The following is a 27,565-nucleotide window of genomic DNA, read 5'->3' as shown; positions in this document are numbered from 1 at the left end:
ACACCAACACTGTCTGCACATTTGATCCATTTATTGCAGTATTTGCATGACGCGCACGCGGCAAGTCCCAGTTGCTTTCGCTGTCGTACGCGGAGCTCGCCGAAACTAGGACGACGCACTATCAAGCGCACCTCCTGTAACCTGTTTTCTTTCCCTTTTCTTTTTTTTTTTTTGCTCTGATGTTCGCGTCGTGGGGAACGAACGGTCGCATCAGGATGTGTACAATACGTTGGCCGAGCTCTCGCCGCAAGTGTTCGGTGTGTTGATTCCCGCATTTGTGGTTCCGACGGACGCGGCGCGCAGATGGCTGATGCACTCCGGCCGGCCGAGGCTGCGTCGTTTCTGCTCAAATGCTCGCCGCTGGTCATACTGGTGCTCTTCGCCGGGCCCCAGACGTCGCCCAACAACTTTCCCGAAGTGCGAAGAGGTCCCTACTGGACACTCCTCAATGCCGCTGAAGTGGTAAGCCCGCTGTCGTGGCTTCGACACTATATGCACCCTCTTTTAAATGTGCGTGGGCTACGTTACCTGCGAACACCAGACTCACTACACGCGTTTTAAAGAGGTATTGAAACGTTTTTTTGGCTCTTAATCTTTTTTTTTTTTGCGTTAAATAGAGGCTCTGGAACTCTAAGCCTCTGGGTGCCCTGAATAATTTAATATAAGGCTGTGCCGTAAGCTCCGTCCGATTTATTTTACGCGTGCGTTAAACAGATCTCGTTGGTTTCGACGTGCTTCACGCTAAGATCAACGAGCATGTAAGCATGTGGAAGCGCGAAATACATTTCAGAAGAACGTCGGCTTAGTTGGCGTTTACTGCGTGTCATATTGACCGCTATTGAAAGACGAAGAGAGAGAAAGAAAAGAATCACCGCCCAGGCACTCCGTACGGATGGTTAACCAGTGAAGCTTAAACGTGCGGCCCCTGTGTTTATCACTGGAGTTCTTCCCTATATCATTAAACGATGGCTTGGTAGGCTGCGGGATCCTCGGTACACCGTTACTGCTTGCGCTAGGCTGCACAAGCCTGTTCTTGTGCCCGTGCTGCAGCATCGGCACGGCGTAGACGAGCTCGTTCCCACTTCTGCTCGCGGCGTTGCTGATCGAAAGCTGCCTGCTCCTGAAACACTTTTCGAGAAACAAAAATGTGTTCCCTGCGGCATTCTACAGTTTTGAGTCCACTGAACACGAATATCTCGTTTAATAAGGGCGGAAACAAACGCAAGCGGCTGTTTTTTGCAAGAAAACGCGTACCAGCGCCTCAGGGCATCGCGCGAACGCCGCTGTTGCCCGCGATTGGTCGGGACCGCTTTGACGTCATTCCCGGTCGGTGCCGCCTTTTCAGAGCGTAGCACGCTGTTCTGTTCTGGCTTCACAGCTGAGTTGTAAGCATTATGGAAGGTTCTCGCTGTCTCGGAGAGCTTGTATTTTCGCCATGCGTGTTCGAACCGACAGCCGATACGGAAAACGACGGCGGCAACGGAGGCAACGACGATGTTGAGTGTGCCAACAGCGAGAGCGATGTGTGCACCTTCTCGCGCGTTGGAAATCCTAGCTGGTACACATGTCTTTTCATGTAGCTGCACGTTCCAATGACGGGAGAAAAAACGCGCTAAAGTGTCACTGGGAACTTGCTGCTGGAAGAATGCCGAAGCACTAACATGTCATTAGATTGTAAACACGGCTGCAATTCCGTGATGTCATGTACCTTGCCGCTGCTTGTCTAAAGTTCCGTAGTTTTTTGCGTGTTGATACACGATCGCGAACATAAGTGCCGCGTTTGGCTACTTCAAACTCTTCAGCATTATCTGCCTGTGTCACAATGGCTGCTTCAAACTTCGATTGGTGATGGTAGTGGAACAGGTTCATCAGGGGCTCGGTTCTCAAGGTGCTCTGCTAGAACCTGAAAGAGTGCAAGGCATGGATGTCATGAATTTCAGCATATCATGCATATCAGCAAACATGACAACAGTTGGTTTACTTACAGTAATTGAAATACCTTTTCAGTAATTTATGTGATGGATTAGTTGTCTAGTGATTTAGTAATGTGAATTATTTGGTGTCTGAATTTCATGGCTAAAGTAATTTATTAATTGCATTAAATATGCACCAGTAAGCTGTGTACGGCGCCAGAACGTTGGTAGTGTCGTGAGGTGTCGTGGAGGCACATGGGGCGGGGGGAGGGCATGAAATGTTGGCAAGTGATGTTACCTTGAAGAAAGGTTGGCGTCCCTTTATACTTTGCTTTTTGCTTCTTGTATGCATGACAATTTTTGGAAGCAATCGTAAAGTAATACCATTACTTTTTAAAAGCGGTAATTGTAATGTAATTCAAATCAATGAGCGTAATAAGAAAGTAATGAGTAATGTATTATATTTACTTTCAAATAATAATTTTGCCATGCGTGATGCATAGCTAGTTAAAGACAAGAAAGCTTTTGTCCAGCAGCGATACCTGTATTGGGCTAGACCACGTCGAACGCTGTCAAGTTCAATACCTTACAACCTTACTTCGTTATTTGAGCCCGTTCGCCTTGTCACGAGCACGGCTGTGCCGACGCTCGTTTTTTGCGGCATTTCGCTGCTGGTATAGCAAGCTGTGAGTGCGAAATCTACGGAACGAAGTTTTTACACGAAGAGTTCAACTACTATATCGCGAGCATGAAAATATTACCGTGACGCCTTATGTCGTGCGATTTGAACACGAATGCTGAACAGCTAAACCTGCGGGCACCGCGTGGTAAAACGAATAGCAAATATCACTGAATGCGCAAGCGTACCCCCGGCCAGTTATTTCACCGTACCAAAACAGCACCGAACAAACAGTCGTAGTACAGTGTTCCGTGACAAAGCGGAGTGGAAAAACAGGATGAAAACGGCAAGCACTTTGCACGCATGTGCATATTCCCGGCTGTGCCTCCACCTCGCTTCGTCATAGGCCGCTTGTTCGACACTCAGGTGATCATCCGTTTGAAAAATTGCCCGTGTGCACATTAAAACCCTTACCTCACCCTTTCTGCTCTTGGCGAAGGCCGCTCTTGGAAGTGGCGAGGTGTTTCTCTTGTGGGAGAATATAGACGGAACAACGCCGGCCTTCAATCGCGCCGATTTAATTGGAATACCGATTGCCCGCATCGTTGTCAAGCTCCGATGATAATCACTGTCGCGGAAATGGTCCGAACACAGCACATTCGATTTCGTCGGCAAGAAATTATCTCTCCTCACCGCACGGACCCACTGCGCTGCAAGTTTCTTGTCCTTCGGGACCATGTGAAACACCACATCGTCTCGCCCGCCTGTGTTCGCACAGCCGAATGCTGCACAGAACGAAGGCATGTTGGGCGCCCTTGGCTGTAGGCACTCACGCAGCACAGAAAGGAAGCACAGTTCACGAAAATCGCAAAAGACAAACGTGAGCGGCCGCAGATCTCTCCTAGCGTCGTCTAGTGAAGCGCAGGACGGAAAAAAAACCTGCCAGCACATGCCAGCACGCCGGTCCGGCAGTACGGTCCCCGGGAATGACGTCACTCTCGCCGGTTCTCTCCTCCGGCTGCCTCCTTACCCGGCGCTCCGGCAAGCGACGGGGGCGCGGTAGGATTTATAAAGCGATTTCTGCCCCTTATATTGACAATACAAAGAAAAAAATTCAGAACCGTAAATTAATAGGTCTGTTCTTCCCAACCCCAGCAATTCATGGAATTGAAAACCGTTTCAGCTTCCCTTTAGGAGCACGTGTGACGCATGGCCTACCCCTTTCGGACCCAGAAAGGAACTGCTGCGCGCGCGCTCGGCTGCGACAGAGAACAACGTCGTTACTACTGGCGCAGCCAATCGAGCTCCTCTCTTTCTTTTTCGCGCATGCGCATGGGTTTCCGCCGGAGGAGTTTTCACCGTACAGGCGACAGATAGACAGATGAATCGGCTAGCCCCCCCCCCCTATATACAGCTTCGCTTTAAAACACAGAACGACGACACGGGCGATAACTTGGGATTTATTCACGTCAACACGTAGAATTACATAGACAAATAAGACATGCGCAAAACGCATCACCAAGTCCACTCGTTTAGTGTTTTCCTTTCTCTGTTTTCGTTTTTCAATCGTGGTCAACATGACATACGCCAAATACGAGCTTCTCTCCTGTAAAGGATCCTTCTGTGTGTGTCGTGCGGCGCAGTGCGCCTGAGTGAGGCGCAGCAGCCCCATATTGTCGCGCTCATCACTGCTGCAACAACCACCGCATCTGCGTCCACAGCGTTTTCACAGAAAAAACAAAAACACGCGTTACATTCGCTACCTCTTGCTGCGACACTGAGACAACGCGTGCTTCTCGCAAATGAACCAATGAGGCATTTGCGCTCCGCTGCCGATCCGCTTGTGTGAGTGGCTGAAATGTGTCCGCGTTGCAGCTGTTGTTCGTATATTTACTAATTACCTACATGTTGAAGCCGGAACTTCGATGTCAAAATTAACCGAAATGTCAACCAGCCCGATGTAATGAAGTGCAACTGTTCGCCGAACAGTTGGCTTTCCTGACCGCTCTGTAACAGTTGCTTTGCAGGTTTCGTTCGCGAACAGGCGCGATGATTGCGTGTGTTTCAAAGAATAAGTGGCCATGTCAACGCGTACTTAGTGTTTGAGGCTGCTTTGTCTACTTAAAGTAGTGACTGCTGTAGGTGGGAGTCTGTGCATACACGACCGAAAATCTACCTACAGTAGTCCCCTTCAGTGACGATCAGTGCAAGCGTTGCTGAGGGCGTGCTTTTCTGACGAAACACGTTTAGAAGCACTGCAAGGGTTCAATATGTAATCGATGAAAGGTCACAGTATAGAATACGTAAAGTGATCAAGAATTAGCCCTCACAAAAGGCGAAATCAAGAAAAGGTACGCGCCGCATGACAGTTTGTAGTCAATGAGTAATATTGCGGGTACAGAAATGATTTTAAGTTGGCCATTTCCTATAGCGCTGCGGTAGAGCCTGGGATCGCTTGCTGCACTGCGATTCAGTACCAGCAACATTCTATTCTACTCTATTTTTTTACTGCGCAGTTTGCCAGATGGGGAGAAAACCATTTTGGCCACTTACGTGTGGCAAGAAATACAGGGCGGCAAGCACTGCGTACTATACTGCGTCCGACGGCCTCATTCATCACACTGTCGAGTCATGCGTTTAAGTTTATTGCACTGTTTTTACGTGTTGCTAGAGAGCGCATGTAAAACCGCTCAATAGGCGCACTGTAAGAAGAGCGCGCAATAAACGCACTTGAACGCACGGCCCGATGGTACAATAGATGTCGCTGTACTTTTTCTTAAACTGCATGGTCGCACTTCTTGTGTGGTCGGTCGAATGATGGAGCTTGGTTGGCTGATCGACTGCTCAAGCTATTATTATTATTATTGTTATTATTATTATTATTATTATTATTATTATTATTATTATTATTATTATTATTATTATTATTATTATTATTATTATTATTATTATTATTATTATTATTATTATTATTATTGACACGTGTACTTGCCTATCTTTATCAGGCGACGACGTTTCACCACCTAACAAATGTTATTGCACAGCGCAGGACGCGCCTGCATGTATCGGAAGTTTCTGGAATGTTATGATGGTTCCATCCGCTCTCTGTGACCGAACGTTGTGCGACCTGATTACATGCGTGCGCGACGCGAATAATGTAGAACTTTGTGGAAGGCACGCGGGTCCCAGGGAATTACTCTGGAACATTCGATGACTGATGTATAAAAGCCGACGCGCTTGACCCGCTGATCAGATTTTCGACGATCGCCCACTGTCTTCGCCGTTTTCGTTGAGCATTGAGTGTAGCCTGTTTTTCTGGGCGCAGGTTCGCCCAATAGAGTTAGTTTCGTCATTCACAGTTTTCTTGCTGCGTCATCAACCGACATTACCACGTGACATTATTATTATTGACTGGTAACACTTCACGACTGCGTCTTGCTGATTGCATGCGCCGGAAGCACTTCAGAAGCCGGAAACACGTCGTAGAGGCCATGTTTTGGACGTCACACATAGCATAGTCCCTGAGCAGCTGTGGAAGTCCGTGATGTCTCTATGATGCGGAAGACAAATCTGAGGCCGGGTTTACAATTAAGTGTTCTTTAAGCGTGAAGTATTCTTTCTTTGGTCGCATTCACAATGCATTAATGTCGTTTGCGATCTCAACCGGACGGCAGCTGCTGCTAAAGAACTGCGCACGCGTGCAGTCTATTTAATGAGCCCAGACACAGATAAAAAAAGTAGATCGCACCGGAAGTGCACGTGCAATAAAATTGCAAATGCGGCAAGGCGTCGCAGGATGCGAGGCCGTGCTGTGTGCGGGCTTACTTTCTGTAAGGTCGAGGAATGCGCGTGGGAGTGTAAGCGAGTAGAGCATTGCCAACCACGATTTCATTCAAAAAGTGGCTCCGCAAAAAAATGCGGGGCCCTCCGCGTTGCTTGAACTCGATGAATTTCCGCGCGTGGAGACCGTTTCCGCCGCAAACATGAAACTTCCTGCCAGATGACGTTGTCAGCGTTGAATCAGTCTATTCGCTTTTTTTTATCGCTGCAATAGTCGCACCTGCGGTTGTTGTGACTACAAATGCTGTACGGTGTGTGGTGCCTAAAGGAAACGTCGTAACGGCGATGCACCGTGGATGCATGCGTCCATCCTGTTTCAGTAGAATGAATTCTTTGCTTTTAACTAGGCGATGTCTTCGTGAAGCCTACCGGAATTTCTTGACCGTGGCTGCTCGGTGCTCCTGCTGTCTTTAAGGAATAGCTCGCGCTTAAGAAACATTGAATTTCGCGCTCGATGGTGGGATTGAGCCTCGGTCACCCAGCACAGCAGGCCCGATGCTCTAACCGCTGGGTCACAATCGCGCGTGTATGCCTCTGTGGTGCCAACTGCAACCAGCTGTCTATCACCGCGTGTGTCGCAGTGCGCAGCACGGGTGTGCGAGAGCGCGTGCGCGCGCGCGCCACATTTTCCGACGTCATAGACGCAGGTAATAAATCGGGGCAAATTTATTTTCATTTCATTAATCGCTTCGCGAAACCTCTTTTTTTTACTCGCACAGATACCAAGGTATGCGTTGGATCTGAATTCCTCTTGTTTGCTGCATTATTCTGCGTGAAAAAAAAATAGGTGAACTTTGTCGTTCGCACCTTCCGCGGATCACGGCACTGTGGTAGTTGATGTAAGACGCATAATCACTCCGGCCCAGTTGCAAATGCTTTTGTTGCTGTATTCTTATTGTGTTTTAAGCCACTTATTTATTATACCTAAATTTGCTCAAATTGAAATGTTCCTATATGCACTTCCGGACATTCTTTTTCTTTTTTTCTTTTCGATTTGCCGTCAGAGAGCGCATGATTTCGCTTTGCCGTCAGAGAGCACATGATATTGTGGAAGTGTTCCCCATCAGGGGAAAAAAAAGCTGGTAATCGCATACGAGTCATTTCAATTCCTTGTTTTGTTCTGAAATATATTTGATGGAAGGTGTCGTGTCGTCGTCTGAGTGCACGTGCGCGCAGGTTTGATTTTCGTTTTTGTATTTATTCGCTGTTTCTTTTTTGTAATAAACCTGCCAGCTGTGAGTCAGAGTCTGTACGGTGTGCGTCCTTCGTTGTCTTTTGTCCCTTTTGCGGTGTGACAGAAACGTCTGTTACATGTTACCATTATCTCGATGTTGTTTTTTTACGTCGCACGAAAACACATCGCCTGCACGGTCTGCCATTTGCACCCAGCAGACATCAACCAAGGAAAACTCGGGGGTTGTTTTTGTTGTTCTTAACTGAAATGTAGGGATTATAAGGTAAAGGGGGGAAATGAAAGTGGAAGAAAAAGCAAGCTGCTGCCGCTGAGAGACGATCCCACAACTCGTCATAGCGAGGGTCTCGACTATGGCTCGTTTGATGCCTTCGGGTAGTAGGCGAGAGTTTATTCTTCAGCCGCCTGTTCCTGAATGTTCACGCACTACGTGACGCCAGCGGTCAAAAGGATACGCTAGATCTGCCGCCATGGCCTTGAGTGGCGCTGCTTAACATCCCCAGGGTGAGATCTCGTGCGCATGCCTAAATATCCAGGAATGTAGACGCGGGTGGAACCGTCACTGTAGCTCAATGATAAAGCGTCGCACAGAGAATGCGGACATTGGGGGTTCGGCTCCCACCACTTCGCCAAATTGTTTATTCGTCCACTTTTCTTTCTCTTGGCTTTCATCATCATCATCATCATCATCATCATCATCATCATCATCATCATCCTGGGTACGCCCATTGTAGGACGAAGGCCTCTCCCATACTTCTCCAACTACCCTGGTCATGTACTTATTGTGGCCATGTTGTCCCTGCAAACTTCTTAATCTCATCCGCCCAACTAACTTTCTGCCGCCCCCTGCTACGCTTCCCTTCCCTTGGGATCCAGTCCGTAACCCTTAACGACCATCGGTTATCTTTCCTACTCATTACATATCCTACCCATGCCCCATTTCTTTTTCTTGATTTCAACTAAGATGTAATTAACTCGCGTTTGTTCCTTCATCCAGTCTGCTCTTTTCTTATCCATTAACGTTACACCTATCATTCTTCTTTCCATAGCTCGTTGCGTCGTCCTCAATTTAAGTAGAACCCTTTGCGTAAGCCTTCAGGTTTCTGCCCCGTACGTCAGTACTGGTAAGACACAGCTGCTATACACTTTTCTTGTGGGGGATAATGGCAACTTGCTGTTTATGATCTGAGAATGCCCGCCAAACGCACCCCAGCCCATTCTTATTCTTCTGGTTATTTCAGTCTCATGATCCGGATCCGAGGTCACTACCTGCCCTAAGTAGATGTATTCCCTTACCACTTCCAGTGCCTCGCGACCTATCGTAAACTGCTGTTCTCTTCCGAGACTGTTAAACATTACTTTAGTTTTCTGCAGATTAATTTTTAGACCCACGCTTCTGTTTTGCCTCTCCAGGTCAGTGAGCATGCATTGCAGTTGGTCCCCTTTGCATACCTTCCAAGGCTTTCTTTACTTCTTCCGGAGTTACTTGTGGGATTTCAAATTCCTCTAGACTATTCTCTCTTCCAATGTCGTCGTGGGTGCCACTGGTACTGTATAAATCTATATAGAACTCCTCAGCCACTTGAACTATCTCATCCATATTAGTAATGATATTGCCGGCTTTGTCTCCTAACGCATACATCTGATTCTTGCCTATTCCTAGTTGCCTCTTCACTGCTTTTAGGCTTCCTCCGTGCCTGAGAGCATGTTCGGCTCTCTTGGCTCTTGGCTTTATCAATCCCTAATTCTCGCCGCCTTGTGGGTTTCCACAGAACTATTACGCCAAAATTGTTCCTACGTTTCAAAATAAAAACTACAAATATTTTTTCTTGTACTTTCCTTAGCTTCATTGTCTGCTGGCTTCATATGGATCCTATTAATGGAAAATTGGGCGCCTCGCTTCTCTCCCTTCTTCTCGTACATTTTCTGCCTCTGTTTACTTGCTCGCTTTAAGGTAGCACGTGGAAATGGGACGGACCTGTTTTATGTAAGAATAGAATAACAGGGGAGGGGGTAAAGGGTGCTGCCAGCTGCAGGTGGGCTCATCCTGCTCAACAGCTACCGGCAGTTGCTACGCCCAAGCACATTGTTTAAATGTGTCAGGCCGCTAGTCTTTCCTTGTTCCTATTCATATTTCCTACTCCGGTTTGGATCCCTTCCTGTGGTGTAGCAACAGTAAATTAAGAAGAGGAATATCCTGCCTACTTTTGGATGTAAAGAAAAAGCTAAATTTATGCTGCGAGCCAGTTATATGAATTGCATTCTTCGCCACAGGTGAAATATGTAGTGTTTATGAAGTTATGTGAGGGGACTGTAGTATCAGCATAATAGTGTGACGCAGTTAGTATCTACAGGGCTGTTCTCGAGCCAGTGTTCTGCCTATCTGCTACAGCAAGCATTTTTTTACCTATATAAATTTTACTACTTACAATCAACCAAGCAGTTCAGCAGCCGTAAACGATGGTTCGTCAAACAGTCAACTTTTTGCTCACGGAATACGTAGAAAAGGGAAACTCAACTGTGGCACTTTCACCATATGCTGAGTTATCAGGCGTAACTAATGTGAAGAAATATTCGGGGGGATTTGTTTCAAGAGGGGTTAAGTGTTTTCCTTGTAAGTGAAGGTGTTGGAGTTTGAGATGCAAGGAAATGATGAAACTGCCTGTGAATACACTCATGCGATTGTAGCCAGTCGCAAAATCGTCCAGATACGTCGAGTAGCTCGTCAGGAAGGGTACGGTTTCTGCAACAAGCATGCAGAGTGATGAAGTGAGAGTAGGTTTCCGGAATATGAAGGGCTTGTACTGTAGGTTCGCACGAACAATCTGAACAAGAGGTTTAAATATTCTACAGTACAAATTAATAGGTCTTTTTTTGCACTACGTAAGAATATTTTGGTCGACCTTTGTTCAGTATTAATGTTTTCATACCATTAATTTTTACCATGCGGTGGCTGTTGCCAGCCTTCAACCTCTTTGATTCCCTCTCTGTTAATTGTCTGCGCCTCTTTTCCATGTCGAATAATAACAATTTTAACCATCCATAACATTAGTCCCTTCTTGCAGAAACTGTTGAGTATGAGTGTCACGTGACCCCGAAGTCAAGAGACAAATATAATGCGCGCAGGTTCAGGTTTGCTATGCAGACGGTGACGGCTACCTGACCATTCTGCATTGAAGAGTTGTGGCAGCAAGACACTTCCTAACGTCTTCTTTCTAGCATCTCAACGTTGCTCTCTCTACAATCCAAGTCAGCCTTCGCCTTCACACCTCAATAGTTTCATTTCATTATTTCTTCAGGCAGTAAGTGTGCCATTGAACAGCTGCCTGAATTTGGGGTGTCAAAAAGAGAGGACAAAACCACTGCACCTCCGATACAATTTGCTTAAGAAATTGTGATCATAGGAGGGCAGTAGTGTCCATCTGCATTTGGAAGCATGATTCCATCCGTTAACAAACGTAAGCGGGAATCGTTAATGTTGTTTCAAGCCATAATGTGGCTATGTATATTCACGAGAAAAATTGGAACTGATAGAAGACGTTTAAGGCTAAGCGCTAACATACTACCGCTTACTCTGCACAGGTGCTCCTGTTGGTCTCCAGTGGATTGGCCATCACGAAAGGCTCGTATGCCTTGCAGAATGATGAGCTTGTCGACTACATCAGCTTATCGACGCTACGAGAAGCAACGTCAAGTTTCGCAATGGCAATATCTCTTGTGAGAATCCGATACACAATTTTTCTCCCATGCAATTAATACCCAAAGGAATGGAATTTAATGTATAGTTAAGGAAAGTATGCTCTGCGCGATATAACTTCAACAGCAAGAAAGAAAAAGAATGAGACAGAAAAAAAACCACGAAAGAAAAAGATAAACATAAAAAACTGTGGCTTTCTCGCAATAAAAGCTAAACTTACGTATTTCAAACGCGCTTGGTTGTCAAAAAGGATCATGTAACACAATTCCAAAGGTGCACCATAAAAGGGCGCCCATCGCAATTGAGGCTATGAGAAAGGCTGAAGTCGCGATTTCCGTGTTCTTGAATGTACTCTTACACCGCAGGTTTGTGGTGCGCCCAAGAATCGAGCGCGTGAGCCATCTCGCCACTGACTAATTAACGGTGCCCCAGCACTCTCGTATCAGTGGGCAACGTTCTTTGTACCACAGACCTGCTTGCAAAGACAGTCATTCAGACCTGCTCACATACTACGAACAGTTAACTACGTGCCATATGTTCCACAGGCCGCTTATGCCGATTCTTCACGATGGTAGCATGCATGTATTTAACGATAATACGGCGTATGTCAGGCCGTGTGGTGAAAAACTAAGAGGATGCTCACTGATACGTTTCGCCAGGACCCGCTAAAGAACGAGTGTACCCAAAGATGCAAGTTCTCGTTGTATGCACCAATTCCACTGTCCTTGCCCTTTCTCTCTCTCTCTCTTTACTGTCAACAACGATGCAGGTATTCCTGACACTCCTGCTGTGGCGGCGTTGGCGTCAGTGCCTCCCACCGTCAGGGTTCTCAGCTGTTTTGCTGGGCCTGCTGTCCACAGCCTGCGTGCTGGACGTCTATTGCCAGTGTACGGCCGCGGTGCAGCTGAAGGTACGCGGGCTCGTGGTATCGAGAAGCGAAGTCAAACACTCACATACGTTTAAGCGAAGCTTCGTTTGCCTAACCTGAACAGGGTGTCGTAAGGGGGGGGGGAGGGGGAGCTGGTCGGCGTTTGTTTTCTCGCTCAATTAGCAAGACCGGTTTCGTAGAAGTGTAACGCTTAAATGGGCTGATCACGCGTATAAGGTAATCATTGGTGGTGACTTGGTGAGCCGATCCTTACACCAAAGTCCCGTGTGTTCTTGCAAGTGTTTTAATGCGTTTTATAATGCGAGCCTGCCCCAGAGGCAGTGGAGTCTTAATAATGCTGTCATAACTGTCGCTAATGTGTAGGGGGTCTCCTCCCTCGCAACTGTTCAAATTGCTTTGGTTGCAAATAAAATGCAATTGCACGCATCATGTGTGTCTTTTCGCAGCATTTAATTGAAACGATTCAAGAAAGCGTCGGCTAACGTATATTCCAACAAGTGCGGTGCATCTGTCGAAACTTTCCTGACAACTGATTGGCGTTTGTACTTGTATCGATGCCCGAAATTCTGCGTGGGCCAGTTCGCAGCTGGTATTGCAAAATGCAGGGAGCACTATAAAATATTTAAGCATTTCCAGAAAAGAACGCTAGCAGCTGCTTCATACATTTGTTAACACAAAAATAATAGAAGTTCACGTTGCGTACTCTTATTGGTTACCAAAGCTAGGTGCGAGTCAGATTGCCAGAAAACGTAAAGAAAAAAAAGGATCACGTATGTACAGCATTTGTCAAACGTATGTGGCCTACTCCACATGTTCACCACATTTGTTGTTCATCTTTGTGGTACGATGCACGTGACTCCTGGATACTGCGGGCCTCCAGAGTTCCTTTTGAATCCATGGACGTTAGAACCTATTGTGCATCACAGTAATTCTTTTAAAGAGGCTTAAATATTTGAGTTTTGCAATCGCAGGCCGCATGACCCGTATATATGTGACAACTGCTTTTCATTGAAAGCTTATCGAGCAAGTTTATAAAAAAAGAAAGAACAGGTAACTCGAACAAAGTCAAACAAGAGAGACATAAATCAAAGGTAGAAACGGAGAAATAAGTCAAACGTTGTTGTGACATTCCCCCAATATGAAGGAACGTACTTATGTGTGCGACTGCAACAGTATCGGCTGTCACTGCACTCTAGAAGTGGCGTTTCAGGCATTCTGTGCGTCTGTTTGCTACTCCCCGTGGCCCGTCCTTTGCACAGTTTCGTAAAACTATATTGTTTTATGAACTAGCTGGGATTCAGATACTACTGCGTTGCAGGCTTCTGGCGTCGCGTGGAACTTGGCTCGTGAATTTGGCAATACTGCGCCACATTGTTGTGTATTCGCGTCTACTATAGTGCTTTTGTGATGTCAGCCAATATGGTAAAATCTCATCGAGGAAAACGCTCAGCAAACCCAATTATGCTGTTCTTTTAGATTCTTTAGTCAACGATGAATTGGAAATTTAGCCTTTACATTATTTAAACATTCTATCCACACGTAAAACCTGCTGTGGTTGCTTAGTGGCTATGGTATTGGGCTGCTGAGCACGAGATCACGAGATAGAATCCTGGCCAGGGCGGCCGCATTTCGTTGGGCGCGAAATGCGAAAACACCCGTGTACTTTGATTTAGGTGCACGTTAAAGAACCCCAGGGGGTCAAAATTTCTGGAGTCCCCCACTACGGCGTGCGTCATAATCAAAAAAGTGGTTTTGGCAGTAAAACCCCATAATTTTTAACCACACGCAAAACAAGCTAGAGGCATAACTGCGTGTTGACATTTTATTTCGCCACAAATGATTCATATCAGTATTCTTAGTTGCCAAGGACAACAGAGGACTTTGTAACAAGTTGTCCAAACTCGTCATGCTTTCCGCCTATTTTACAAAAGCACTACATAATCTCCTATACTGCTACTAATTGTGATTTAATCTTATACACTACGCGTACGGAAGTATTTGTATGTCATGCCTACGGTTTATACTTGTATTATTTGTAGTTGTTACAATGAAAGTTATCATGTTTTGCCCTCCCTTCTTGGATAGTGTGCAGTATAAAATATTGTGTAAGTAAATTTTAAAAATGCTCTTTGTTTTCCCATATGATCGCTCCTCCTGCTCGCCTGTTGGTTTTCTCGTTGTGTGGTCGCCGGCTAGACTTCGAGAGCTCAGATTGAGCTTCCTTACTTTTATAAAACTGAATTACGTATATTTACTCATGTGAATAAATCATGTCTAGATACTCTGTGAACATCGTCCGGGGAAAAAAATAGCACATTTTGTTTCCTAGGGAAACACGAGTCTGTGTGACTGCATTTATCCTTAATCTTGCTCGTGGTATGCAAAGCTACATTGGCTGGCAAGCTTTGCCAGAATGTTTTTTTTGTCTTCCTGTTTCCGTGCCCAGGATATAACGCTGTCAGCAACTCAGCTGGACAAGACGTCAGTCATTGTGAGCCTTGCCGTGCTCGCTACCGTCTTGGGAAACTTTGTAGTATCTGAGATTCAAGACTTGGTCATCAAAAGGCCTAATCGATTTGTGGTAAGTTCTTTCATCACAACTTATCGGGATGATCTAGAAAAAAAAAAACACATGTCGCACTGAGAGAAAAAGTGAGTGAGAGAGAGTAACGAAGGGCAACACGGTTACCCAGACGATATTCATCAGAGGGGGGTCATATACGATTGGCTACCCTGCACGAGAACAGAGAAAGTGGGTAGAAATAATAAGATAAAAAAGTAGAGAAACAAGAAACAACCACAGACAAATTGAAGGTATTTACGCATACATTCTGTCACACTATATTACAGAGACACACAGTAAGGCTTCTTTCTTTCTTTAGCTGCACTGACTAAACGAGTGTAGCTCGTGTAGGACTCCGCCATTTTTTTTATTGTTGCAGTAAAACTATAACTTCGCTCACCTACACAAGCCCTTCTTTAAGAACAGAGCGGCAGCAGCTGAACTAAACTTCCTGCACCGCAGTTTCGATCCCCACCCCTGCGTAGGTAGCAGACGACAGACAAAACAGGCGGGTGTGGGGCGCGCACGGCTCCATTTTGTCTCCGACTGACGTTACTGTCGGTACACATATATGGAGACAATAGTGAAGGCGCAGTGCGGCGACGGTGCGAGGTGTAGCGTGACTATGGATCTCGAAGGAAGGGGAACTTATCTTCCAAGAAGACAACATAAGCATCACGAGTGTTCCACATACGGACAGCTCGTTTCAGACTGCTGTGCGTTATATGCATAGCGAAACTGCCAGTAGGCACAGCGAATTCGCGATCTTTTTAGCTGCACAGCTGCTCTAGATGTGCTGCTGAAAGAAAGCTTTTGCGTCATCTTTTAGCATTTGGAGTGTTCAGCCGGTGAGTGTGAAGCGAAGCGCTTTTCGTTTGGCAGTGCGTTAGACGTCGCACATGGTTCTTTGATTGGTTACATTCCAGTCAATCAAGTGCAACACAATACGGCGGAGCTTCTGTTCTGCACTGCACTCGTCTGTGTGACCCTGCGTGAAGTTCGGCGGGAGCAAAATTAGTCCTACTGTCAGTGCCACTGTGTCACTGTATGAACACTTTTGAGCTGGCATTCTGGCTTCAGCCATACGCAAGCCTCCAGAAAGATTCGTGGCGCGCTGGTGCAGAGGTGATGGAGTCAGGGAGCGTAATATTGCCCATCGATTCATGAATTCGACGCGGCTACTTCAATTAGCCTTTCGCGCAGGAGTAAATAATGCAACATGTTTTCAATTTGTCTACCCATTCTTTGCTATCGCTTTCTCCACCGTTTAAACGACAGAAAGTTGTCTCACCTGAAGATTTCATCATAATACGAGCAACTGTAAGCCCCACGAATGGGAACACTTATGGGAAGACGTTAAAACAACGGCGTTCGATGGACACGTTCAAACGTTAAACAATCACGCAACGTTACTTTTTTTGAGTGGCTGTTGAAGGAGTTTTATGTTCTTGATAATATAAAGCTTTTGTCGAAAGAGCGCAAGTTATGAGCTCAAGCTTGATTTCATGATGTCGATGGGACCTTAGTTTAAGGACAAGACATATAAAAACCGAGAAAGAACTAGATTTTCTACCTAAATGTGCAAAACACATCATGAATAAGCATAATCAACAAGAAGAAAAAAAATTGCACACATTTTTTTTTCAGCAATGAGGGCAAAACCGCCATACAGAAAACTGGAAGTGGGCTTCACCTCGAGCCACCTAAGGATTCGTTTTTAATTTGTATAGACAGCTCTCATCAGATGTGAAACATAGATGTACATTTCATTTGCTTTGCATCATATGCGTGAAACCTGCATCGGCCTGTCTTCTCTGAACTTGCTTTCACAAGGCAGTGAGCCGCGTGTCAAACTTTTTCCTCATCCAGTGTTCCTGCTCTAGACCAACAAATTACGCTTGTTGCCTATTATTCAGTGTTGTCCGAAAACACTTAGCTGGAAACGTAGTACTCAATACAGAAACTCGGCAAGAAAAGAAAATTATCTGGTATGTCGCCTGCATACAACCCTCGTGAATACAGGGTCAAATCTAGGGGTACACGAACAGAAATTCGTCGAGAACGAATGGAATATGAATCGAAGAGTGACAAAAACTGATCGAGACAGTTCGAATGTCGAATGTTTTTTGAACATCTTTCTAATAATGAACAGCCATCTATACATTTAATATAAAACGTTGTTGACATCCCAGTATTCGCCACATTAGCAAATTCCTGTCATTATACTGCCAATTATGAAGTACGCTTTATCAAAAGATCGAATGGTGCATTTTAATAAAACAAGCAGTATTCTGCGGCGTACGCTTGGTCGTGAATTAGCAGAATGAAGGCCGGAAATGTGGTCTTGTCAGCCAGTTAGCATCTGTGTATAACTACACCGATACACCGATAGCACCGATAGATAGTACCAAGAAATACTTATTGTCAAATGTCATGTCTGAGGAAAACTTAAGCTTGAATGATTGTGGTTTAACTCGAAAATACTGGCTTCTTGAACGATGTCGCGCGCTCTACGCAACCTTCCGTTCGTTCTATACACTGTGACAAGGGTGCATCTTGTTTATTTGTTGTTTCAGTTCAATCATGCGCACCTGACAATGTGGACTGTTCGAAAACTATTAAAAAATATTCGCATTTGCGAAGTGCGGGCTATTAGATTCCAAGACCGAATCCAATCTTAAGAGTACCCGATTCGTTATTTGAATGTTTCAAACATTCGCGTACACATGTTTAAAGCTGCTATGGTAAATCGAGATCTTCGTTATATCGACACTCTTAGAACACGGACGCGAATAACACGTTATTTACTCAAGAGCAAACAAAGAGCACTTAGGAAAAGGAATTTCTGTCCGATTTATCGCAGACATCGAGCCCATTTAGCGCACCATGTGTCACCTCATAGAAGCGGCAAAGTGTCATCTCTTACCTAAAACCTAAAAGCCGATATACTCACATTTTATGCATATTATCTACATATACTTCGTTAAATCGGGTGCTACATTGAGTTCACTTTGTTGTTCAAGGTTTTCGAAGCACGCAGCTCTTTAAATGCACGTCAGAGAATTGAAATCACTTCTCCTGAATAAGAATTTTGTAATATTTAGGTTTGCCTGCACCCCAACGTCCTGCACACTTTACCCTGCTCCTCTCTGAATTCACTAATTTGAAGCTGCATTCCCGAATGGTCTAATAATAACGTCGTATGGGTGACGTTTCCTTATATTAAGATGTTATCTTTGTGCTTCATTCTTCCAGGAATTGATAGATGAAGACACATCCTCAGTACTTGGCCGCCAAATATGCAGAGTTCTTTTTCCGTAAGTCTCTGAAATATCTAGTTTTTATGTGTCTAAACGCCATATTTGTCGTAAAGCACGAGGTGACACTTTTCTGCACACGTGGTCTTCCTGCTACCTGGGCGCGGTTGTGTCAGGTGGTCACAAGCGGCTCGTCAGACCGTAAACAGTCTTTCGAAGATTATGAAGGCAGTCGTACAAAGTCCTCGAGACTAGAGGGCTTTGTGCGAATACTAAAAGTAAGTCACAGCTAAAACTGCTGCATATTTTTGGGAGCCTCGAATGTTTCACTTTGAAGTAACACTGTTATTGATATTTGTGTCAAATTTTGTGTAACGTAAAGGGTTTGTTGCAGCGGCCCTTTGTAAGTATCTTGAATACTTTCTTACTGTGATTAATATTATTATTATTATTGTTATTATTATTATTATTATTATTATTATTATTATTATTATTATTATTATTATTATTATTATTATTATTATTATTATTATTATTATTATTATTATTATTGTTATTATTATTTGATTGGAAGACTTATCTACAATTGAGAGAGGAATGCGGGAAGAAGCAGGCTGGCAACTTCCATTGAAAGAAGCACGACGTCCACCTTGCTTTTCCACAAGAAACTGACATGACTTCATGTTTGCAGTGACGTAGCCTTGGAATGTTTTTTTTTATTTCCTTTTTGTAAGCTTTCATCGTTCTTGCCATCTCCGGTGATCTTTTCCTTTCTTTTTCTTTCTTTGTTCATGGTGCCATATTGTGTCATTGTCTTACTTTCGTCTTTTAATCTATTTTGTTCTGTCCTCAACATTTTTTTCTGTTCTATTTCTGCTTCAATCCCCTCCTTTCTAAAGAGCAGGCCTCAACATGGGCAAAATACTAAAATCTAAACACGTTTCTGGAGTGTTTCTTGCGTGTACATATTAGTGACATTAAGGGTTTCGTGAAAAGCTGCCCTCTTCGCACGCTCCAATTCTCCGCGGCACCGTGGTAAACATAGCGAGTACTCAACTAATGCTTTAGCCTATCGTTATAGCGTAGCGGGCTAGAGCATAGAATCAAATTCATGATACAAAGAAAGAATTTGTCCTTTAGAGCATTCCTCATTGCTAGCGCAGACGGACGCTACTGCCGTGGCGTCGTCTGCTAGGTGAAAGCCAAAAGACTTTCCCGGGTCGGTGTCCTATCCCCATAGGAGTGGTAGCGTCAGAACAAAGAGATGATCTGGTCACTTTGTCCTCAGCGTGAGATGGGAACGTGATACGACTAAACAATGGCTTCGGATCGAAGAAGGGCGGTCTCGGTTGGTCTGGCCGCTGCCATGTTGTGACGCAATCACGGTAACCTGCTGTGATACAGTTGGCTGTATAAGGAGCAGACAAGCAGTCGGCATATAGTATCGCGTGCCACGGTAACGTCTCACGCAAACGCCATCTCTCTGTTGTCTCTATTGGCACACTGCAGGCTTTTCAAGGACACGTTGAAGAGGGGTACATCCGCTTCGGTGCGGCTTCCTATTCTGCGAAGAGGAATGCGCTGCAAAAACCTCGTCACAATACTCGTCGCCAAACTCTCGACAAAGTGAGTTGCACCCTTCTTCCACCACCTTGTTTGTTTTTGAAGCGGTTGCTGCAATTGGTGTTGCTGTTGTTTTTGTTGTTGCTGCTGCTGCCGATGAAACCAACTTTTCATGTGAAGCACGGCTACTTCTAACAGTTGTTATTTAGCGAGATAATGGCGTCAGCTTAAAGCTCACTACAAATACACTTCCGAATACCTTGTGAAATGCCCACCGCGTTTTCTGAGAGGCTGTTATATTCCATTGCCGGACATGAAGCCATAAGTTCGTTACCTCACTGCGGCAGCTGCATTTTGAGGAAGGCGCTGTAGAAAGAGGCTCATTTGCGGTGGTCTGGATAGATATTAAGAACCCCCGATTTTAAAGTTGACCCAGAGCCGTGCTCTAGTGCATATCGTATGGCCTCTGTTCTAACTCTAGACCATGAAAGGCAATAATTAGCCAATAAATAATTAAGCAATTATTTATTAATTAACTAATTAATTAATTAATTAATTAATTAATTAATTAATTAATTAATTAATTAAACACTTAGACAGACAGACAGGCAGACACTGGCTGAAGCAGTGCGATGCAGAAGGAGTATGTAAAAAAGTTGTGCAGAAATCATTGACGACAATTCTAAGTGTAAGCGAAATAGCCCGAACCAAAGAATGAGTAAGTGAATTAGAGAGCGATTGTTTTCTCTGCCGAGTCTTACTACGGACCAACCACGATATCGGCCGATAGAGCCAAGGAAGGCTACTAGAAGGAACTACATGTAATTGGAATGATCCGAAATTCAATTATTCCACACCTCACGCCCGCAATCCAGCATCAGTAATGCAAACTACAATCATTGCTACATAAATGTAACAATATGTTTACTGTAAATCCAAATGCAAACGTAACAAATTTGTTTTCTGCAGACGAATTCCTCCCGGACGCCGCTCTACATTCGTGATCCAATTGGGCAAGGTGTTATGGGTGGACACTGTGAGGATTTTCCTGGTCACAGCAGCCTACTACAGCTGCATATATGCTCGAATACCAGCACTCGAGTGAGTTCTTTGTGAATCACTTTTAATGAAAAGATTATATATCAAAGAGTAAATGAGTTCAGAAAAGAAAAGAAAGAACTCTTGGCGACAAATAAATTAAGAATGGTAGAATATGGAATGTCGTTCAAGCTGACGCTTCTATATAAGAGAGAGAGAGAGGGGGGGGGAGAAAGACGAATATGGAAAATCAGGGAGGTTAACCAAACAGGTGGCCAGTCGGCTACCCCACATTTGAGGTGGGGAAAGGGGAATGAATAGATCAGAAGGAAACAGAAAAAAATAAAGAGTTAGTCATTTTGAACATATTCGCAGAGGAATGTCCACTATCACAAGCGTTCGTATAGCCCCAGTCGCTTTCAATAAGTGCAGAAGTGCTTTTGTGGCTTTGTGTAATCAAGAATACATTGGCCATGGTCCAGGATGTTTTCCTCCGAGGTGGCTCTATTATCCAATCGGCTGAGTATAGCTTGCAGAGCACATCGTTGAGTGTCAAAGGTTGGGGAGTGAGCCAGAAAGGGCTCTGGACTCTCTGCGACAAGTCGCCTTGTTGAAACATTGGCTTCAGTGACATCACTTGTTCTACCACTTTTAATCACTTCAAGCCTCCTTCTTCCTGTGAACCTCTCTTGATTTGGTGACAAATAATGCATTGAAAGTTGGCGCCTTTGTGTGTCGCCTCCCTTGTCTGTCGCGGTTTGATCGATTGCTCGTTCTTTATGTATCAACACGCCAATTCGACTCCCGTGAGTGTGCAAAAGCCTGAAAACTTCAGCGAATAATAGGTAACGCTTAACAATTAACTAGGAAGAAACTGTTACGAATTAGCGGCTCTCGTACGATTGAGTGCGCAACGCTTGATAGCTTGCAACGGTTGTCGTATTGTGAGAGTTCGGCGCAAGAGAAATGCTGGTAACTTTACTTAAATATATATTTAATATACAATCAACGATATGCCAAGGGCTCACGAAAATTACGTGTTCTGACGTATTAATTTGACGTTTCTACATGACGTAGCGCATTGTTTCCCGTGCCTATATTGAGCTTTCCCTTCCGTTCAAAACACAGCCGTTCAAGCTGCCATCTCCTCCAGATATTATTCGCCAAACACAGCTGGGTCAATTAAGTTATATCCGATGATTTCTTAGGTTTATACTCTGTCTGCGATACTCACCTTATTATTTTACACCTAAAATATGTCCTTGGTTCCAATCCCCTTATCAAGAACCGACGCTGCAAGACAGCTTCATATTGTGGCTAAAGCTATGACCCACAAATACTGGTCTACTCCCAGCATCCCGAAGTGTCATCTTCAAAGCTGGATCCATCCTTAAAGCTGCAAGCGCAATCAAAAATTTCCCGCCCTGAGGCGACAGTATTGTGCCGCCTCTGGCTCGGGGTGGCATTTACGAAGGCCTACTCGTACCACATCGGAATGGGGGACACGCCCATGGGTGACTCTTACGGAGCCACAGAAACGATTGACCACATCCTATGTATCGGGCCCCAATACGTCGTCGAGCGCGAAGTTCATCGGACAGCACTGAACCAGTCGACTCTAAGCAATTTTCCGTAATGAAGATCCTTGGACCCTGGCCGTTCGCGTCAATGGTACAGAAGGCCACGAACACGCTCTTGAGATACCTCAAGTCGACAGGTCTTGGGAACCATGTGCAGGCTCGGTACGAACCTTCCCCTGTGCTTGAAACTGTGCTCTCTCCCTCTTCTCTCTCTCTCTCTCTCTCTTCAAAACCATACCCCCTTCCCCCAGTGCAGGGTACCAAACCGGACGTATGTCTGGTTAACCTCCCTGCCTTTCCTGTCTTCTATTTCTCTCTCTCTCTCTCTGTTCTTGGTTTCCTTTTTTTTTAACCCGCCCCTACATGTTCTGCTTACTGGGCTCAAGTTCTCGTGTATTGAAGACACCACGTGAGATAGACATTTTGCTCACCTAAATTGTAAAATATTCATTTGTGTTTGTGTTTTTTAGAAAAAAGCGTTATTGTGTTTTATTGAATACTTCAGTGCTGGGCTATTCGCACCTAACGGAATCCGCAAAAGAGACAATGAGTGCACATTTTTGCCCTACGAAATTTTTTTCACATTTTGTCTGTGTCTGAACTTTAATCACAGAATGCAATTGTTGTCCACAGTGTGAGTTACTCTTCCCATGCTTGGTTTGCCTTTGCTTGACAGGTTGCTCATAAACAGCCGCGATCAAGTCGGCATGATGTCGGCAGTGCTGCTCTTCGCTGCGGCCACTACCTTTGAGCTTCTGATCTCCTGCTACCAAATGGACATACTGCACTTGTATGGTGTCAGGATTCGATCCATGCTTCAAGGGCTTATATTCAAGAAGGTACAGCTCTTGGCCAATAGTTCTCAGTGCTCTAAACTGCTGCTGCTGCTGCTTAACCCGGCTGTCTAACCGGGTGAGCATTTTCCCACCCCGGTACGAGCCACTGACCTCGGAATAGATCCGGGCAACATGCAGATCTCGTGCAGGCTTAGGACCGTGACATTTTGCTTTTTATAGCTGTGTGTCTTACGCGGCAGGTCGAATTGCTGCTCTGCCTTTTGCTTGGCTGCAGTTAGAAGAGCGACCAACGCGCTAACAGACAGCTAATGTACTATTATGAGCAATATGAAAGGGAACACAGGAACGCGTGGCAAACAACCTCGAAACAGGCTCGGAGCGATACTCGGATGGCGCTGTCAAAAACAAAGGGAAAAGGAGGGCGCTCTTCCACTAACTGTTGGCACTCCCACCACGCTGGCAATTCTACAGAGCAGCAGCTTACGTCATGGATCGTCCGACAGCCGATAAGACGGTAATAGTTGCCAGAGACTTACGCTAATTCTTATTCTTTTCTGTCATTCTTTTTTTTTCTTCGCGCAATCGCTTGATAGTACTCTTAGACCAAGTTTGCTCTGTATTTCAAACCGATTCATTATTTGAATTGACGCACCTGGTTGTCAGTGGCACCTCGAACAGCGGCGGCGCTCGAACCAATGACGACAGACGAATAGCATAAAGAAAAATGAAAAAAAAGAGCATTGATAAACTGTCTCTCGTGCGACTTTGTTGCACGAAGTTCGTTCAGAAAATTCACGTAGCACACTGCAGCAGCCCACGCAGAGCAGTCAACTCTGATTTTGTAGCCTCAAGATGCCTCGAGTGCCTCTTAAACAGCGGGAAGATAAATAGAAATGTCTAAAAGAAGTTATACGCAGTGCAATATTGCTCTCGTGACAGGTCGCCCATTGACGGTCAACCAGATTATCCAGGCTTACCGACTATTATCCAGGCTATTAGGCTTCCATTGAACAAAACAAAGGACGAGCATAAACTGCGATGACGCTATTGCCTTATTTCATTTGCTTCAATATTTTTATTATGCGGCAAGCGCCAATAAACTTATTTTGAACTCACCCTTAAAGACCATTTTTTCCCGATTTACAAAATTTGCCATAAATCAATATCGAAGTAAGGAACAGTGCTACCTTCTGTAACGATTCGGCGCAAAAAGTTACCAGTGACGCAATATCGAACAGCGTTATCATTGTCTGCTGGCGATGCGAAGTTTCGCACTTTTGCAGATGCACGGCGGGAGTGCGAACAGTTGTTAGAACAGCGTTCCCTTTTCCACTTTGTTTCCAACGGCGGCCGCTGCGTATAACCCATATAGCTGGGTCTGAGGGTGTTTTCTACGCGTTCCTGTGTTCCCTTTCATATTGCTCATAATAGTACTTTCTAGGGCCAAGCAGGAATTTAGGGTAAGTTCAGCTTTTCGTGGCCGGCGAATTAACACGGCGAAATCTGACATGGAATAAGTTCTACCATGCTTGGACAGCATAACGTTACAATTTACTTACAATTCCTTGCCGGTTAGCCCTTGGCCAGTGTTCCGAGTGGCATTTATGTCATCTTTGGAATCAGCCGGTTGTGAGCGGTGGTTAAGACGAAGGTATACAATGAAGTCGAGGTTTTGACGAAAGCCTGTCTAGTCGGGAGGTATCATGATAAAAAGCAAAAAGAAGGATACCGACCACTACAAGAATACAAAAAGACGTTTCGGCTCCTCTGACGGGGAGTAGAAACGGGGAGCCTTGTTCGCAATGTAATTGAGGACGTGCGATAAGTTGCTTATAAAGCTTTAAAATGTGACATAAGCAGGGCGTTGTCATGAAGGTAATATAATCGGAGCGAAAGAAATCGCTACACGATTTCGAGATTTTATCTATTGGACTTTGTGCTTTCTTTATAATCTAACCAAAATTCACGATCAGTCGTAGAAGCGGTGGCAATAATCTTGGCCAACTGAGGTTCCTTAGAAAATGCGTGAATCTACAAATATAGGGACGTTTTCGAACTACGGCCACATCAAAGTGCGGCCGCCCTGGAGGATAATTGAACAGATGACGGAAAGCTCCGGAGTGGCAACATTCAATTGCCTAAGCAAATCAAATATATATGAACCCCTTAAGAATGGCGAAGTGGACAAGTTGCAAATGATTCATTGTGAGCAGCGTGCACACAGACGAGACGTAAGTAAGGACACATGACATATGACATGACATAAAACATGAGGACTTTCTATTTATGAACAGTGCTCATCCTGTGTCCTTCCCTTGGGCCTGGACCGTTTGCCCGCTGCTCACAATGGGACATTAGCAAGTTTTTAACAGGCTTCTGCGAGCGAACGCACAAAACCTCTCAGCCGTCATCGACGGTTCCAGGTGACCAACATGTCAGCCGGCAGCAAGGCCCGCTACCCGACGGGACACATCAGTTCCCTACTAGGCGTCGACTGCTCCCTGCTCTCCAGCTGCGCCTTCGCCATCCCTGTGCCCCTGTTCGGAGTGCTTCTGTACCCCTTCCTCTTCTGGATGCTAGCCGCGCGAGCTGGCGCTGTGCCGTCCCTGTGCTCGGCGGCCTGGGCCCTGCTGGTGCTCGGCTTGCCCTTCTTCGGCTCGTTTCTGCAGAAGCTCTTCTGGGTGAGTGCCAGCTTTCCATGACGGCGCAGCTTTAAAGGATAATATAGAATAGAATTTATTGACAGGGATGACAGAGAGGTTAACCTGAGCTAGTGCGTTCTAGTCTGCTACTCTGCACTGAGGAAGGGGAAGAAAAGTACTGATGATGAGTATGATGATGATAAGAGTAGTGGCGAGTGCTTATGTATACGAGACAGTTGCATTGCTAGAGCCGCTCGTCAAGCTTGGTGTCCTGCAGAAACTTCAACAACACTATAGTTGCACGCACTGAAGTTGCAGTGTCGGGCCATGAGCCGAGGATAGCTTCCTTCCGACAGTGGTTGCCTGCCAACGCTGGCTAGGAAACGTTCTAACGTCCTTCGGTCCAGCATATATGCTGGGCAATCGCACAGTGTGTGTTCCAGTATTTCAGGCACCTGGCAGTGTTCACAATCAGGGCTGTTCGATTGGCCGATGAGGTGCGCGTAGCGACGGGTGAAAGCAACGCCCAGCCGAATTCTGTGTAGCAATGACGTTTTGCTCAGCGTAACCTTCGGGGGCAAACAGAATTTACCGTCTGGGTCGATCATGTGTAGGCATCTGTGAATGTTGTTATCGTGGGCTCTGTATGCCTTTATAAGCTCCTGCATGAGTGCCTTGATCATGGAGTTGGTGTCAGGTCGCGAGTAAAAATTGCGTGTTAATGACCGAACAATTCGCCTTGTCGTTTAGAAACATTCCTAATTTCAGATCCTGAGTCAGAAGTTATTCTGAGCGCCCCTCTTCTTCGCATGCAATAGTATTGCTTTGGGTCGTTAGGACAAATCAATCAATCAAACAATCAATCATTAAATAAAAGGGGGTAATTTTGATCTACCCAAAAGTAGCATTAGGCTACCGTGGTAACCAGCTAGTGATTTTTTGACCAATACCTAGGCTTTCTTTGAGGTATTTGGCTTACATTCAGATGGATGAAAATATTACGTTTCATAATACCGGCCACTCCTTGTGGTTTTCTGTAGAAATGACTTGCTATACTTATTAATGAATGAATTAATTAATCGTCTACATTTAATAAATGACTCACATTGCGCACTTGTGCGTGACTCCGAGATGTGTTGCACTCCTTGAGTGTGCACGCTATTAATAAAACTGATAATATCTTCGTAGTATTTCTTCTAATTGTTAAGTGCTACAGTAACTGGTACAAGCTTCGTGCTTTCACGCTTCCTCTTTCGCATGCCTTTGCTGAGCATTGTTCGAATTCGAGGTAAACAAGGCGTCGCTACGTTCAATTTGCAGAAAAAGGCAATCCGAGCTCGTGACGAGCGACTTAAGGCGACGACGGACCTGCTGTCCACCATCCGCGTGGTGAAGATGTACGCCTGGGAAGATGCCCTGCAGGAGAATGTGCACCGATCCAGAGAGGTCGAGCTCAAGTGGCTTCTCAGGGTCAACCTGCTGGATGCCATTCTCGACTGCATCTACAACTCCACCAGCTCAGTGGTAAATGCCTCTTGCCACCGCGGACACGTTGCCGTATGCAGCTACGTATGTTTTGTGTGCTTCTCAGTCGAGCCATCCTGTCAGGAAATTTGAGAGCGCAGCTAGGCGCCCGTGCCTTGGTTCAGCGTCGCCGGCCCTCGGCGTAACCGCGCGAACGCGGTCATGCCACTGCTCGCGCGTTCGTCGTTGTCTTCTTGCACAGCTGGTTCCGACACCGTTCGTGATGGCAGCGTTCCCATACTGCCCCTGCCTCTGCGAAGGCGCGGACGGCACTGGCGTACTGTCAGTCTGTTCGGCGTTTCCGGCCTGAAATTCTTTGCTTCACTACATCGCGAAATGAAAACACGCTGAGCTGAAATCTATGATTGGGGAGTATCGTAATCGTCCGACATCTTTTGTTACTCTCATTAGACTGTATAGTGTCAGAGTTGTATGCTGGCAATCGGTGTGT

At 45.4% G+C, this 27,565-nt stretch overlaps 1 protein-coding gene across 1 annotated transcript in view; it reads left to right on the top strand.

Annotated features, from left to right (window-relative positions):
• Positions 1 to 239: 239 nt before the first annotated feature.
• Positions 240 to 27,565, top strand: part of LOC142557606 (ATP-binding cassette sub-family C member 2-like) — a 50,444-nt gene continuing 23,118 nt past the window's right edge. The window contains exons 1-10 of the mRNA XM_075669568.1: positions 240 to 462; positions 11,147 to 11,281; positions 12,031 to 12,171; positions 14,597 to 14,731; positions 17,969 to 18,030; positions 19,480 to 19,596; positions 20,503 to 20,634; positions 22,828 to 22,990; positions 25,372 to 25,629; positions 26,911 to 27,114. Coding sequence (XP_075525683.1) covers positions 304 to 462; positions 11,147 to 11,281; positions 12,031 to 12,171; positions 14,597 to 14,731; positions 17,969 to 18,030; positions 19,480 to 19,596; positions 20,503 to 20,634; positions 22,828 to 22,990; positions 25,372 to 25,629; positions 26,911 to 27,114 — 1,506 coding nt within the window. The 5' untranslated portion in view covers positions 240 to 303. The remainder of the gene's footprint in view (positions 463 to 11,146; positions 11,282 to 12,030; positions 12,172 to 14,596; positions 14,732 to 17,968; positions 18,031 to 19,479; positions 19,597 to 20,502; positions 20,635 to 22,827; positions 22,991 to 25,371; positions 25,630 to 26,910; positions 27,115 to 27,565) is intronic.

This window comes from Dermacentor variabilis, chromosome 9, assembly GCF_050947875.1.
Source record: "Dermacentor variabilis isolate Ectoservices chromosome 9, ASM5094787v1, whole genome shotgun sequence".
Lineage (NCBI taxonomy): Eukaryota > Metazoa > Arthropoda > Arachnida > Ixodida > Ixodidae > Dermacentor > Dermacentor variabilis.
Note: the sequence above shows the minus strand (reverse complement) of the source record. Positions and strands in the feature narration are given on the sequence as shown.